The sequence below is a fragment of the Corvus moneduloides genome, chromosome 3 (genome assembly GCF_009650955.1).
Source record: "Corvus moneduloides isolate bCorMon1 chromosome 3, bCorMon1.pri, whole genome shotgun sequence".
Taxonomy (NCBI): domain Eukaryota; kingdom Metazoa; phylum Chordata; class Aves; order Passeriformes; family Corvidae; genus Corvus; species Corvus moneduloides.
The window spans coordinates 110,571,047-110,584,851 of record NC_045478.1 but is presented as its reverse complement, the minus strand read 5'-3'; the positions used below and the strand labels follow the sequence as shown (position 1 = coordinate 110,584,851).

The 13,805-nt window shown below is 41.3% G+C and overlaps 1 protein-coding gene across 3 annotated transcripts; it reads left to right on the top strand.

Moving 5' to 3' along the window:
- The first annotated feature begins 24 nt into the window (after positions 1 to 24).
- TRMT6 (tRNA methyltransferase 6) lies at positions 25 to 13,207 on the top strand. 3 transcript variants are annotated; one of them, XM_032103480.1, is made up of 11 exons: positions 25 to 146; positions 1,595 to 1,722; positions 2,127 to 2,236; positions 4,400 to 4,491; positions 4,580 to 4,663; positions 5,836 to 5,960; positions 7,214 to 7,578; positions 7,809 to 7,894; positions 11,097 to 11,199; positions 11,280 to 11,366; positions 12,221 to 13,207. In XM_032103480.1, exons 1-11 carry the CDS (start codon positions 52 to 54, stop codon positions 12,392 to 12,394), a joined length of 1,449 nt encoding a protein of 482 aa, XP_031959371.1. In that variant the 5' UTR covers positions 25 to 51; the 3' UTR covers positions 12,395 to 13,207. The 3 variants fall into 3 exon arrangements, with proteins under 3 accessions (XP_031959371.1, XP_031959372.1, XP_031959373.1); XM_032103481.1 differs by lacking the exons at positions 25 to 146; positions 2,127 to 2,236 and having other exon boundaries at positions 1,635 to 1,722; XM_032103482.1 differs by lacking the exons at positions 25 to 146; positions 1,595 to 1,722 and having other exon boundaries at positions 2,144 to 4,495.
- The last annotated feature ends 598 nt before the right edge of the window (positions 13,208 to 13,805 follow it).

Here is a 13,805-nt window from a genome sequence, read left to right as displayed (position 1 = left end):
GTGCGGGTTCGGCGCCTGCGCGGGGGCCCGGCGCGAGCGGCGGCGGCGGCCATGGAGGGCGGCCCGAGCGCGCGCATCCGTGAGGGCGACTGCGCCGTGCTCAAGCGGGACGAGGTCTTCAAGGCGGTGTCGGTGCTGCGCCGCAGGTGAGGGCCGCGCTGGCGGCTCCCGGTGCCGCTCGGCGCCTCGGCCGAGGTTTGTGCCTTCCGGCCCCGCCACCCTCGGTGCGGCCCCGCCGGAGGGAAGGGGGTCCCGGTGCCGGTCCCTGTCCCGCCGGGGTGGCCCGCGGCTGTCCCGCCGTGCCGGGCAGGAACAGCGGCCTCGCGAGGCTCGTGTGGCAGTCGACGGGAAATGTTTCAATGTTGCCTCGGTTTCTATGGCAAAACTCCCCTCAAACCCGGAAGATCTCCTGGCTGCGTGTCTCGTAAGAATGTGAAAGGGATTTGAGAGTTTTGCGCTGTCAGTGTCAAACCGCTGCCGAGTGAAGAGGAGCCTGAGCAGCGTGGTCGTCGTCGTGCTCAGCTCGCCGTGGCACGCGATTTCTGTGCAGTGTTAACAGGGATCGCTGATTGCCCTCAGCGTGCTCGGCGGTGTTAGTGTGCAGGAAGATGCTGGCACTCAGCTCTGGGTAGCTGCTGCTTTGGAGGGGCTGCCATGAAAGGGCTCCTCTTTCTTTCTCCCAGGCCAACTGGCATAGCAGGAAAGCGCCTGCAGTCCAGCAGGAAATGCTAAAATCACAGCCTGGGCTCTTTCTCTGGCAGCAGACAGTTTTGTAGACCAGTGTGTAGAAGTCGGTGTTGGGTAGTGTGGGCAGACATCTGATTCAGTAGGATGGAGATTGAAAGGTACTATGCTGGAATGAGACTTGTTTGAAAATGGTGTAGCTCTGAATTAGTGATGAGTATAATTTGCATAGTTAGGGCTCATATTGGCAATATTTGATTTGAATGTGAGTGTGGCGTAGATCCTGCTACCTGTTTCATTTACCAGGATTGGTATTTCCATGGATAGCAAGGCAGACTTTGTTGGTCAGCCTGAAAGTTAAAGGCTTTGTGGATCCTGTTTTTTGTGAAGAAAGAAAAGATGCAAACCTGCCTTGGTGCAATCGAAATGAAAGGGATCGTAATATATATTTTTTTTTTTAATTAACACTTGTAGGATTACAGGACACACTCTGATGTCTGTTTTCTTCATAGTCTTTTGGAAAACGTTATTTCAGAGGAGCTTTGCAAAGCACAGGTCCATGCTCATCTTTTTGCACTACTCTGAATGACCCAGATTAGATTTAATACACTTACTTGCTCTGTCAAAAATTATACTGCCAAGTGCCATAGCCTTGTTTTATCTGTCAGCTGAAAATTCATTTGAACTGAAAAAAAAAGTTCTTCCTATATGGTGTATTTAAGTTCTTTGTTCTTTTCCTGACCAGTTTAATGTGGGTTTTGTGGTTAATTTCACTATGCCTGTCCTGCTTTTCTTCAGGGATATAGATGAAAATGTCATATATAAAGCTATAGTTTAAACTCAATTATGATGGGTTTCAGGCATACTAAAAATAATGCTTTAAGTATCATTCACTTTTCTGTTATTTCAGAAAAATAACTTTTGAGAAGCAGTGGTTCTACCTGGATAATGCCATTGGCCATATTTATGGAACTACGTTTGAAGTAACCAGTGGTGGAAACCTCCAGCCAAAGCAAGAGGTGGAAGAGACTACCACAGGTATCCCAGAGGATCGATAGTTGGAAAAACTATTTCAAATTAATTTGTTTCTTTGATGATACCGAAGAAATTGGGAAAGCTTTCTATTAATCATTTGATAATTTCATGTTACTTATATTCCCTCTGTCATGAAAGTGCATGGTTTTGTCTCGATCGGTGGTTTCACGAGTCCTGTAACAAATAAGCTTTTTGATGTGGGAGAAAATTTGAACCTTAGTCTGGGTGATTTTGTTTACATTAAGGTTTACTTCACATACTACATTTCATTGCTTAGGCTGTACTTTGCAAGGCCATGAAAAATGTGTGTTTAACCACGAGAAATCTGCTTTCTGTGACACTAAAATCATGTGTTTCTCCCACTTATTTAGAGGTAGATTTTACAAATCTATATCCTTTTCCTTTAGAAACAAAGGAAGCAGGGACAGATAATCGTAACATAGTTGACGATGGGAAGTCTCAAAAACTGACTCATGATGACATAAAGGCTTTGAAGGACAAGGGTATTAAAGGACAGGTAAAAATAAGGTTTTGGTGTCATTTCTGTGCTACCTTGATGGTTATATTTTAGTTTCTGAAAAAAGGATATTCTTTCTATCTGTGCATAGATTTCAGTGCTTTTTCTTTGTTCTTCTGGTCAAGTCATGTTTTTTGGTTTTACAGAAATGCTCAGGCTGTTTTCAGAGAAAACTTTATGTAAACTTTATGGCAACTTTGTCAGTGGAGAGTAAAGTATAAATTTTCATGGCGTCAGAAGTCATAACAGATAAAAAGTACAGCTCACATAATCACCATTTAGTTTTGCTTGTGTATAAGGTTCAAAATACTATTTCTGTATTACAGAGGCATTAAAATCATGCAATAATAAGACTGTCAAAGGTGCAGAAAAGGATTATGGATAAAAAAAGGAAGTCTTAACAAATAGCATTGTGTAACAAATGCACCACCAGTGTGCCTGTAGGCAGTACCTGCCAGACAGGGGTGATGCTGGTGCTTTTTCTGTACCTGGAAAGCTGAGAGTATTCCCAAGAGATCACTTCTGGTCTCTTAGAAAAGGCATTGGTATTTAACCCTGCACCTTGTCAAAAGTAAGGGATCTTAAATGCTACTGAAGCATTGCAGCAGTTCTGTTCTGCACATGCTGTCAGGCAAAGTTCTTGCTCGTCTTTACCCTTTGTAATAAAACCAGGAAATTGCTCATGCTTACATCAAGTTCATCTCCTGTTTGCATCTTGCTCTTTGGAGCTGCTCTTTGGAGCAGTTATTCTGCTTTTGCCTGCTGGGTCCAAGGAGTTTGGAATGGTCCTTCTGTTTCCATGGTTGTGCTGCTGGTTGTGTTATCTCTTGGAGAGGAATGTGTTAATCAGGCTAATAACTTTGGTGGTTTTTGTTTTCACTATCCATGGCAGAAGATGACTTTCCTGTAAGTCCTCAGCATGCCTGTGCCATGCATTTCCTGTGCTTTTATTAACTCTGCTTTCTGAACTGTAACTGAATATTATTTTAAGCTACATTAGCAGCAATAGATATTATTCCTCCCAAAATGTCTGTTAAAATCTGAATTCCTGTTTGTGAATGGCATGTCTTGGTGATGCAGGATACTTCCCAGTTTCCTCACTGTAAATTTCACTGGAACAAAGAAAACCCTACAAAACAACATAAACAACCCAGACACTGCATTTGATTTATTTCCTAGAATAAAGCAAAAAAAAAAGAGATGCTGTTTCACACCACTAATAACACATGTTAAGTATTTGAAGGAATAATGCCCTGAAAAGCAGCAATAGTAAATGAGGAGTATTTGCACCACTCTATTTTTTGAGCAGGTTTTTAAAGCCCAGTGGGAGCTGCAGTGTCCAAATTGAAAATACTCCTTTTGTCACTCCTCCCCTCCGTGTTTAATAGAACCCCAAATTCTAGCTGTTAAACTACTTGGAACACAGAACCCAAAATAGCAGCATTTGTTCTTGTGTTGCTGGCATGGAAACAAACCCCGAGCAAGGAAAGTTCTGTTGGGTTGGTCTGGTTTTGTTGGAGGTCCTCATGATCCCTCCAGCTGGAATCTGAAAGCATGAGAAAGAGTTGGGTTGTCAAAGGGCGGAGATTAGAACAAGGAGAGCAAGAAACAAAAACTGGAATTCTGGGAAACCCTGGGAGCTAGAGAAGGAAAAAGTCAGGTGGAGTATTGTAGGAAATAATAAATGCTAAGGAGTTGGAGAGTGTGCAAGGAGTTGATACAGGAGTAAAGCACAATTTGTGAGACTGAAAAAATTATTGGAGTGAGGGAGATGTCTGGTGATTAACCAGACCAGCGAGGAGGAACTACATGAAACAGGGAAAAAAGATGCTCTCAGAGATGCTGAAATCAGAGAGGTTTCCCCCTCCCAAAGAGGGAGTTGGAGTAAACTAAGTATTACTGAACATTCCAGGATAAGCATTTTCAGTTTCATCATTTTTATGCAAAACTGTATGATTAAATTCCTACACACAGTCAGTGTAGTGCCTCACTTGTCCTGTTGGTTAACAGAAATTGACTTTGCCATTAGTGTCAGGAGAAGTTAATGGTGTACATGCCTCTACTGGAAGAAAATATTTTCAGTGTTTGTTTAAAAAAATACTATATATGAAATGCATGAGAAATAAATGCTGGCTGTAACAAAAACGAATTGTCTCTTCCAAGGAAATAGTTCAACAGTTAATAGAGAACAGCACAACATTCAGAGACAAAACAGAATTTGCTCAAGATAAATACATAAAGAAGAAGAAAAAAAAGTAAGTGAATTTTAAAATGTGAAAAATACTTGCTAATTCCCAAAATTGTTGAGATTGAAATAAGACCATTACTGTGGTTTTTTTACAGATATGAGGCAGTTATTACAATCGTGAAACCATCCACTCGCATCCTTTCAACCATGTATTATGCAAGGGAACCTGGAAAAATTAAGTGAGTTTTCATTTTGTTTCTTTTTTCAAATGATAACAGAAAGATAGTTTAATACTTTTTAAACACCTGCACTATACCAAAGTATACAATATTTACCTTTCTTCTCTTTTTCCTGTGAACACAGGGATTGCACGTTAATGAAAGATAATGTGATACAGAAAATGAATCGATATTGCAGCAAACAGGAAAACTCTTTTGCATGCAGCACCAGCTTTTACCATTTCTCTGTCACCACCACCTTGCTCATTACCTATGCAGGCAGAGGTTCTTTGCATTTTCAAAGGTATCTCTTTCCTGCTTTGCTCGGTGGCATAACATCTCTGTTTTCTGGCTCAGTAACAAAATAACCTGCCACTTACCAGAAGCAAGAATTGTTGACTTTAATGTGTCAGGGATTCAAAATCGTCAATCCCAAGTCTCCAGAGTTTAAGAACGTGTGGGTAGCATTGGGGTCAGAGTCAGAGGGGGCCATGACTACAAAGATGTGGCCCGGTTGGATTTTTGCTCGCCTAACTGAAGAGATACATTGTTACAGATGTTAAAGGTGGACCGATACATTTTTTTAACGTCGGTGTTGTAGATCTAAGATGCTGAGATTTAAAATCTTCAAATAGATGTTATTTAAGGCTTCTCAACCCTTTTTCCTTCTCCTTCCCCATCTCTGTCACCTGGCTTTATTTTACTATTAAGATCAGTTGTAATTTGTGTAGCTATCACTGAGTCTCTTCAGTGCATGTGTTGGGTTTTGGTCCTGGGTTGCAGGTGGCGCAGGCTCCAGCAAAACAGGTGAAAATCACAAGGGATTCATTACTGGATCAGGAAATGCATCCATACCATTTCTTCTTTACCAAGCTGACATGTCAGAGAGAAAAACAAGCAAAAGTTTAGAATAATACTTTCTCTGACTGGCACAGCACAAGATGTCCACTTTGCTGTGTGCATCCTACTGCATATCCTACTTTTGCTTTTCCTGGCTAATTTCTTGTTGGCGCCAGTTCTAGTTCTTCATTACCAGGTGTTTAATTATTAAAGTTTCTGCATGGGCAAACTTCAGGTGAAGATTCCTGACGCTCTTCCCGAAAATCTCTGGTAATCCAACTTTTTTTGGCAGGCTCCTGAGCTAGTAGGCAGTATCTCTAAGCAAACTTTGATAATTCCCTCTCATCTTCCAGCCACTTGAGATACGACACCCTAGCTCAGATGCTGACTTTGGGAAACATCCACGCTGGCAACAAGATGATTGTCATGGAAACGTGTTCGGGCCTGGTGCTTGGGGCTGTGATGGAGAGAATGGGGGGTGAGTCACACCTTAGTCATGCACACACCAAGGGAAATACACACCTGTGTGACACTGCTAAAAGGCAGGGCTTCAAAACGCTTCCTCAGCTTTGGAAATCTGGTTTTACCACCTCCAGGATTCAAAGGAAGACTTGTTTTCCCACTTGGGAAAGTTGCATTTTGCATCTGTTGGATTTCTTTTTCAGAATTTAAAAAAAACCATAAAAAACTAATTGAGAATTAAATTTGATATAGTTGTTTATATCATTAATTGTGATTAAATTGGTAGCCTTGTATGTAGATCTGTTTTAGTTCCTCTCTTAGCATAATGGCATTGAGTTCAGAAAAAGCTCTAAGGAGCTTGTATGTAGATTTTTCCCAGGCACCTGGAAGTCCAGGTAAGTGAATGGCAAAAAACAGGAATAGTGCCAGTGGAATTCAGACAGCACTGGAATGTTGCCATTCATCTTGTTCCCTGTGCCGGATTTAATGTGTGCTCTGCAAAATGTGTAGTTTGAAAGTATATGACATTTCCTTGAGCATATTCTAGGAGAAGTTTGACCCCTGGTTTGTTTTTCAAACTCAGTTAAGCAGTTTCATTATTCTAAGACACCAGGCAGAGGTGACAATTACATTCCAGAAGCCTGGAAAGGTAGGAAGTGTGATGTGATGTGCACACAGATGTGCTGTCTGTCGTCTGGGAAGCACACAGGCAGTGCTACTACAGATTGGTTTTGTTTCAGCAACTTTTGGCCATAGGGCTACTTTTTGAAGTAAATAAGATGTAATTTCAGTGTAACTATTGAAAAGTTATTTTTAGTGTGTTTAATGTCTCACAGCTCTTCCTTTAGAGCCTGGATGTTGAAGACATTCTTTGCCTAATAAAGCTTTTTAAATTAACCTTCAGGTTTTATGCAAGCAAATCCATAAATAAGTAATGGAAACTGTAGAAATTTTGTCTTCTAATTATTAATTAAATTAGCTTTTCTAGCATTTTGTCACTGCTTATATGTTCTGAGCTAATCCTAAATATGTGCTTAGTACACAAATTTTCCATGAGTTACCTTGTCCTTTTGAGTTTCAGTAACTGTTGTCCTTTCAATAAAGGTTTTCCAACTTGAGGCATATTTCCACAGCTTGTTAAATTTGATGGTTGGATTAATAGCAGGCAGTTTACTTCCCTGCTCTTAAATGGACCCTTCATTTAAGCACTTTAGAAAGGACTTTAATATTCTGCCTTTCCAATGTGTTTTGATTCTTTCCCTCCCACAGGCTATGGCTCCATCATTCAGATGTACCCAGGAGGAGGTCCTGTTAGAGCTGCCACCAGTTGTTTTGGGTTTCCCAAACCTTTCTTTGATAATCTCCATGAATTTCCTCTCAGCAAAGTGCAGAGTCTCCTGTCTGGGACATTCACTACGGAGACTCTGCATGCAGACCCTGAGGAGAATGCACTGGGGGAAGAGGAAAGCAATGGATTGACTGAGGAGAAGCAGACTTCCCTCCAGGAAACAGAGGAGGAACCTGCTCCTGAAGCAGCTATGGAGATCAATCCAACAGAAGAGCAAGACGCCATGGACGTTAATGCTGAAGATGGAGAATTTAAAGAGAACAAAGAAAAAGAAAATAAAGAAAATGTAAGAATATTTATTGTGGCTGTTGAAGTTCCACAATGTCTGTGGACATAAAATTCTGCTGTCTGAGTCAGCCCTGCTGAAATGCAGCTTAGTCAGGTGTTAAAGTGGAACTCTGCAAGTTGTCTTTTGTCTTACATGAAGATGCAGAAAATGAAAATGCAGTCCAGGCAATAATGATTCGATAAATAATTACCAGTTAAAGTGCCAACTGTTTGTTTTGTTGTTCAAAGGTTCGGGAAAAGCAAATAAAACAGTGGGAGAGAAGGAAAAAGCTGCAGGTAGCTGCTGCTTTGCTGAGAGAGAAGAATGCTGATGGGTGAGTCTGGTTAGAGTTGTCATAGTTTGGGAATGGTATTCCCCAGTTTTGTGCTCCCACTGAAAGACCCCAGACCATGGGGGCCATGGGTGCCCCAGAGAACTGGGGGCACAAGAGGCAAAGATCACGGGTTGAGATACGAACAATTCACTGGAAACAGCAGAGAGATAAGAAACAAAAAGGAACACCAATAGGGCACAAGACAGCAAGCAGAACAAGTGTGTCTTGGTCTTGGTTAGTCCTTACCTGGTTGAGATTTTTTTCTTTTATGTAAATGGCTTGAAATGATTTAAAAGTCAACTAAATATAAGCAAATATTAAAAATAAAAAAATCTATCCAAAGAAAAACAGAATCCAGGTAGAATCTAATACAAAATGACTGCCAAAAAAATCAAAGGATTCTAATTGGCAAAGTAGAACCTGAGGTTTTAAGTTCATTAAAGTGGAACTAAATTTGTTGTTCTGGGGTTTTGTATTGGCTGGTTTGTTTTTAGAAATTATTTTCTTTTTTACACAGGAAAAAACCACATAACTTTATTTTACCTGCTTTAGCCAGGATCAGTTATTCCTGAGGAACAATTTAGCACAAAGATTTAAGGTCATAAATTTAAAACAAATACAATCAATGTATTCCTAGAAATTGAGCCCCACAACAGTGTAAGAGCATTTAGTGGGTGTGACTTTTTCACTGTGTTCTTAGCAAATGCTGAAGTGATTCAAGTTAACCAAGTAACATTAATTTAGTTAATTTATTAACATTCATATTTGGTTTTTCCTCCCAAGAATATTGGTTCGCTGAGAATAAAGCTGTTGTGCTCAGATAAGTTTTACTGCACATTTACTGGTTATTTTAAAATGCTTGTATATCATTTTGGGGGTTTATTACTATGAAATGTTTTAACTAATGCTCATTCAGATACCTCATCTAGCATATTTAAGTGTCAGAATTTATAAACATGCAGAACCAGGTCATTCTGTGTTCTGTGAAGCAGTAAAACATTCAAGGAGGTTTGTAAAAGGCTCTGCACGTCTGTGGCAGTGCCTGTGGCTGGGACCACTGGGCTGCCTGAATAGTGGCAGTGTTTGGGTCTGGTTTCACTGCTGTTTCCTGCACCATCACTGTAATTAATGTCTCTGCATGATCTGGCAAAGGGAAATTAATATTTGTTGTTTCCTTTCGTGTAAAATAGTACATTCAGTTGTTGATTGAGTTCAAGGAAGCCTGTTTTATATTTGTCTCTTTATTTGTTTTCAATCACTTTTATCCTCCTTTTATCCTCTGTAATGCATGAAAGCTGTAACAATGACATTCCTGAAGGGATGAATGATTCCTTGCTTTAGGAAGGCTCCAGCATGATGAGGATAAAGAGAATTTCTGGTGCCTGAGAGCACTGTCCCAGATGGCTCAGCTCTGATCCCCTTTCTTCAGTCATCTGCCTTTTATAGCCACTGCTCCTTGAGATCAGGAACCACAGGGTAACATAAAAACCTTGGCAGGGAATAAAGAAATGCTTCAAATTATCGACTCTGTACCTGAGTAGATGCAGGCAGGGAAAGTAAGGGTTTGGTTTTGTTTTACAGGAGAGAAACAGGGAAAGGATAGGGAAAAAGCTGGTTAACATTGGAGGTGGGAGAAAGACTGGGACTTACTGGCAGAGTAAAGAAAAGCTGTTCATTAGGTGAAGGTGGGTACCAACTTCAGGAGAATTCTTGAGGTCCTGATTTTAACAGTATTACTGAGTGTAGAGGATACCATTTCAGTAAAATTTCTATCTTTTGTGCTGTTGTGTGGTAAAACATTGTATTGGATCTGTTTGTTCAATTCCTTTTATGAGGGTTGAGGTCTGATATTAGGCCACTGAGGGGAAAAAGGAAGATACTCATTGGGTATTTGGTATTCTTTTAAGACGACTTTAAAGACAGGCTATTCCATTTTCCAGACACTGTGGAAGCAGAAATTGGTTCATAGACACTCCATGTGTTCAGAATTAGACCACCTCCCTCCCTCTGCCCTTCCCTGCCCTTCCTCTGCCTCTTCCTGCTCCCCCCTCAGCCACTGCATCAGTTTTGTGCCTGGCCAGGCTCCCTGCTGGCAGCAATCTGTGCCGCCATATGAAAGAGCAGCGTTTGATTTTTCCCAGTCTCTCAGCCCTCACTTCCCTTCCTGTAGCCTGGCAGAGCCCCTGGCAGTGCCAGTGCAGCATTCCAAGCCTTCCAAGGCACTGGATGAGTCTTTCCTTTATGGCCTGCTTGGTTCATTGTGGAGCACCATTCTTTTGAGGTTTGCACTTGAAGCAAATGGCCTGCAAGGCTATGGCTGGCAAACAGCCAAAGTGGGAGCAACTGAAAAAGAATTATCTCACCTCCTTATCTCCGTTGTATTTACAAAATTGAACATCAATTTTTACCTCCCTTTTGTCAGGAAGTTTAACTCTGCTCCAGTGCTGCACATTCCCCTGGAGAACAAATGTTAATTGATGGGGCATCTCAGTAGTCTCTGTACACTGGAGAAGGAGTTTAATTAGCCCGTTCTTTCTGCACAAGCACAGCTTATTAACTAATTACCAACCATTTCTTGCAATCTAGTTCAGCAGTGATTGTTTTGGATTAAAACTGGAGATAGCTGTAGAGAATCTCAACCATCTGTAGATCCAAGTCATCCTGTGATGTTAAAATGAGGATGGAGAATAGAATATGAAGCCTTTAGGTTGTCAAGGACGTAAGTTTCTTTTTAAAAGATTTCTAGTCATGCCTACTAAGGATTTGTTCTCTCTTGAAATATCCTTTTATAGAAAACTATTTAATGAAGACTACTCAGTCTAAAGAGTCACGGCTGAGGTTACACTCTAAGCAACATTTGGCAGTCACAAAACTTAAATTGCATTTGGAAAATGGTCTTGGGGCAGAGCAAGCAACATAAAATTTCCTAGTTCGTAAGACTTATTGTGGAGCCCAACACAGCTGAAGTGAGTGCTCTTGCAATGCATTTAATGTTCTGCACTTTGGGGAGCAATGCTTCAGCCTCTTAATTACGCCCGTAGGAAGTCATGATTTGTTTTTATATTTGGGGAGTTGGCAGAGCAATGAAGACATGCTGATGAGACACTTCTGTAATTGACTGCTGTGCTAAGGAGGAGGAAATGTCACTTGATGAGTAAGTTTCGGAAGCAGAAAACTAATGCACATGAAACTTCTTTTGCAGCTTAATTGTAGCCAGCAAGTTTCATCCCACACCCTTGTTACTTTCTTTGTTGGAATTTGTTGCTCCCTCGAGGCCTTTTGTTGTCTACTGCCAGTACAAAGAGGTAAATGAAGATGTTACTTCAGCTGTTCAGTTCAAGTGCGATCCATTCTGCTTTGTAACCTCCTCTTTGGTTTTTCTAAGCCATTATTAGACTGTTACACCAAGCTGAGAGAAAGAGGTGGAGTCATCAACCTGAAGCTGTCTGAAACTTGGCTACGGAACTACCAGGTAAGGATGGCAGTAAGGGGCTGCCAAAACCATGGGAATGCTGGGGAGCAAAACATTCCCTGAAAATATGGGGGTTTGGACTGGCTGAAACAGTGTATAAGCTCAGGCATTTGCTCTACCCCAGAGTAGTGGGCATTCTGAAGAGCTTTAATGCTTCATTGTAGCAATTTCAAATGGAAAGACTTTACTTTCTTACATTTCATTAAACATTTGCTGAAATATTTGTAGCAAAGTGACAGGGTGTTGGTAATTCCTACATGTGCACACAAGGTGGGCCTGGCCAGGGGTCCTGGGTCCAGCTGCAGTGAGAACAGCACTGCAGTGTCCTGGACACAGGTAAAACCTCTGAGACTGCAAATGGCAGGGCAAGGAGGAAGCACAGCTGAAGGGAAAGTCCTTACAAAAGGTGTAAGGCGGCTGAAAGGGATGGCTCAGTGCTGTGTCTGACCCTAAGGGTGGCTGCAGAAAGGTGCTAGGGACAGAACTGGAAATCACAGAATTCCTCCAGGCTCGTTTGTGCAGCAGCTGTGGTTTCTTGCAGAGTACCTCACTTCTGAGCACACAGTGGCACTTCTGTGTGCTCAAACCTTGGCTTTATAATCGTGCTGGCAATGCCATGAAGAAGTAACCAGTGAGGCAGCAGCCTGTAGTATTATGGGTTTCTACAGCTGGATTCTTCAAAGATAAATACACTTCCCAAATGCCTGTTTGTTGTTGTGGCTGGGGAAAAAATGTACAGCCTATCCTGTAAACTGAAATTACACACATGATGTGCACACACACAGAGTGGATTTCTACAGGTGCTGGTTCTGGGGTGTGTTTTGTTGTTGTTGTTGTTGTTTATTTTTTTAAAGGTTTTACCAGATCGCAGCCACCCAAAGCTGACCATGAGTGGAGGTGGAGGGTACCTCCTGTCTGGCATCACTGTTGTCTTGGATAAGGGCAAATCTGATTCCAGTAACTCAGAAGCACTGAAGATGGAGGAGCCATCATCTAAAAGATGCAAACTTCAAGACGTTCCTTGTTAACATTTGAAGAACTGACTTGTGGTTTAGATCTCAGGAGTTTTAGTGAAATAACAAGTCCTTTCTGTGCTGTTGACAGCACAGGGCTGTGCCTGTTGTGCACCTGTCAGAGAAAGCAGCAGAACTGCAGGGGAGGGAGGACTGGCCTGCTCCTTAGCAGTTCACATCATCTGAATGTCAAGGAAAACCCTTGGGAGCAAACATCCCACTGAACTCATAGGAACTTCAAGAAGGAGAGAAGATCAAGAGAAGACAAAGCCTCAGTGCAGGCATTCTGTTTGTTTGTTGCCAAATCTGAAGATGAGGTAGTTTTTTAAAAGATTGAGTCAGGATCAACACATCCAACTTAGCTTTCCATTATCCCAGAAAGGCATCAGAGGATTCTCCTCAGGATCTGCTCCCACTTGGGACACAGAACGCGGCTCTGTTCAGTAATTCAAGAAAAGAGAATGAACAGCAAAAATCATACACTTTTTTTTTTTTTCCAAAGGAACAATAAAAAGAGAAAACTAATAATAAACATGACCTCATGCTTACAGCATGACTCTGTGTTTTCCTGAAATATATACAGAAGAGAAAGTGCATGTTCTTAAATTAAAATACTAAATATTTAAACAGAATGTCACTATTAGTATTGTCTGTCATTTTCCTGAGAGCTGCTGTATGTTTTTAAGACATTACTATTTGGAAAACTGCTGTATGTATATATATTTATTCTACTGTTGAATCTTTCAGATGTCTGGCTTTTTTAATTAATTTTTTTTAACTTTGCATATGCCATTTCAATTAAACTACAGGGTATTTTCCCTAAAGAGATTTATCTTCTTTTTCTTACTTTTCCCTCTTTTTGGAAATAAAAAGGTCTAGCATAGGCTGTAGGAGGACAATACTCTGCTGGCTGCACCCCATTACACCCCCAGTGGGAGCTCAGAGGGCCAGGAGGGCTTAGCTTCCATTCTGGAACTCCCTCATCCATGTCTGGACTGACTGGATGGAACCTGGAGCTTTGGGATCAAGTGCTGAGACTTGATAAAGCTGTAGAATTCTGTATTTTGAGAAGAGTAATGCTCAAAACAGGGCCTGTATTTCATGTAAAGAAGCAGCTGAAGCTTTCTGTTGGGAGAACAGGTACACTGCATCTTCAGGTTTTATCTGCCTCTGCTTTCTGTAAACCTCCCAGTGTTGTTTTTCTACTTTTTGGGAAGTTTCTCTTCTCTTTTATTCTCCTCCTTATGTGAAAAACCCGTAAAAGGAGAGGATGTAGATTTCACCATCTCTGCGTTCCAGACAGCTGCTTACCCTAGATACTGTGACAATAAAAACAATAACATGGGAAAAGCATTTGCGTAATAGATCAGCTTGAGAAATAAACAATGTTGGAACACCGGGGGAGTTAATTTGTTTCAAAGCCAAT

Excerpts from the sequence above, each read along its gene's own strand:
- TRMT6 (XM_032103480.1), top strand. The coding sequence starts at position 52 with ATGGAGGGCGGCCCGAGCGCGCGCATCCGTGAGGGCGACTGCGCCGTG. Across the intron at positions 2,237-4,399 it reads ACAAGGGTATTAAAGGACAG|GAAATAGTTCAACAGTTAAT; the intron begins GTAAAAATAAGG and ends GTCTCTTCCAAG. Across the intron at positions 7,579-7,808 it reads AAAAAGAAAATAAAGAAAAT|GTTCGGGAAAAGCAAATAAA; the intron begins GTAAGAATATTT and ends TGTTGTTCAAAG.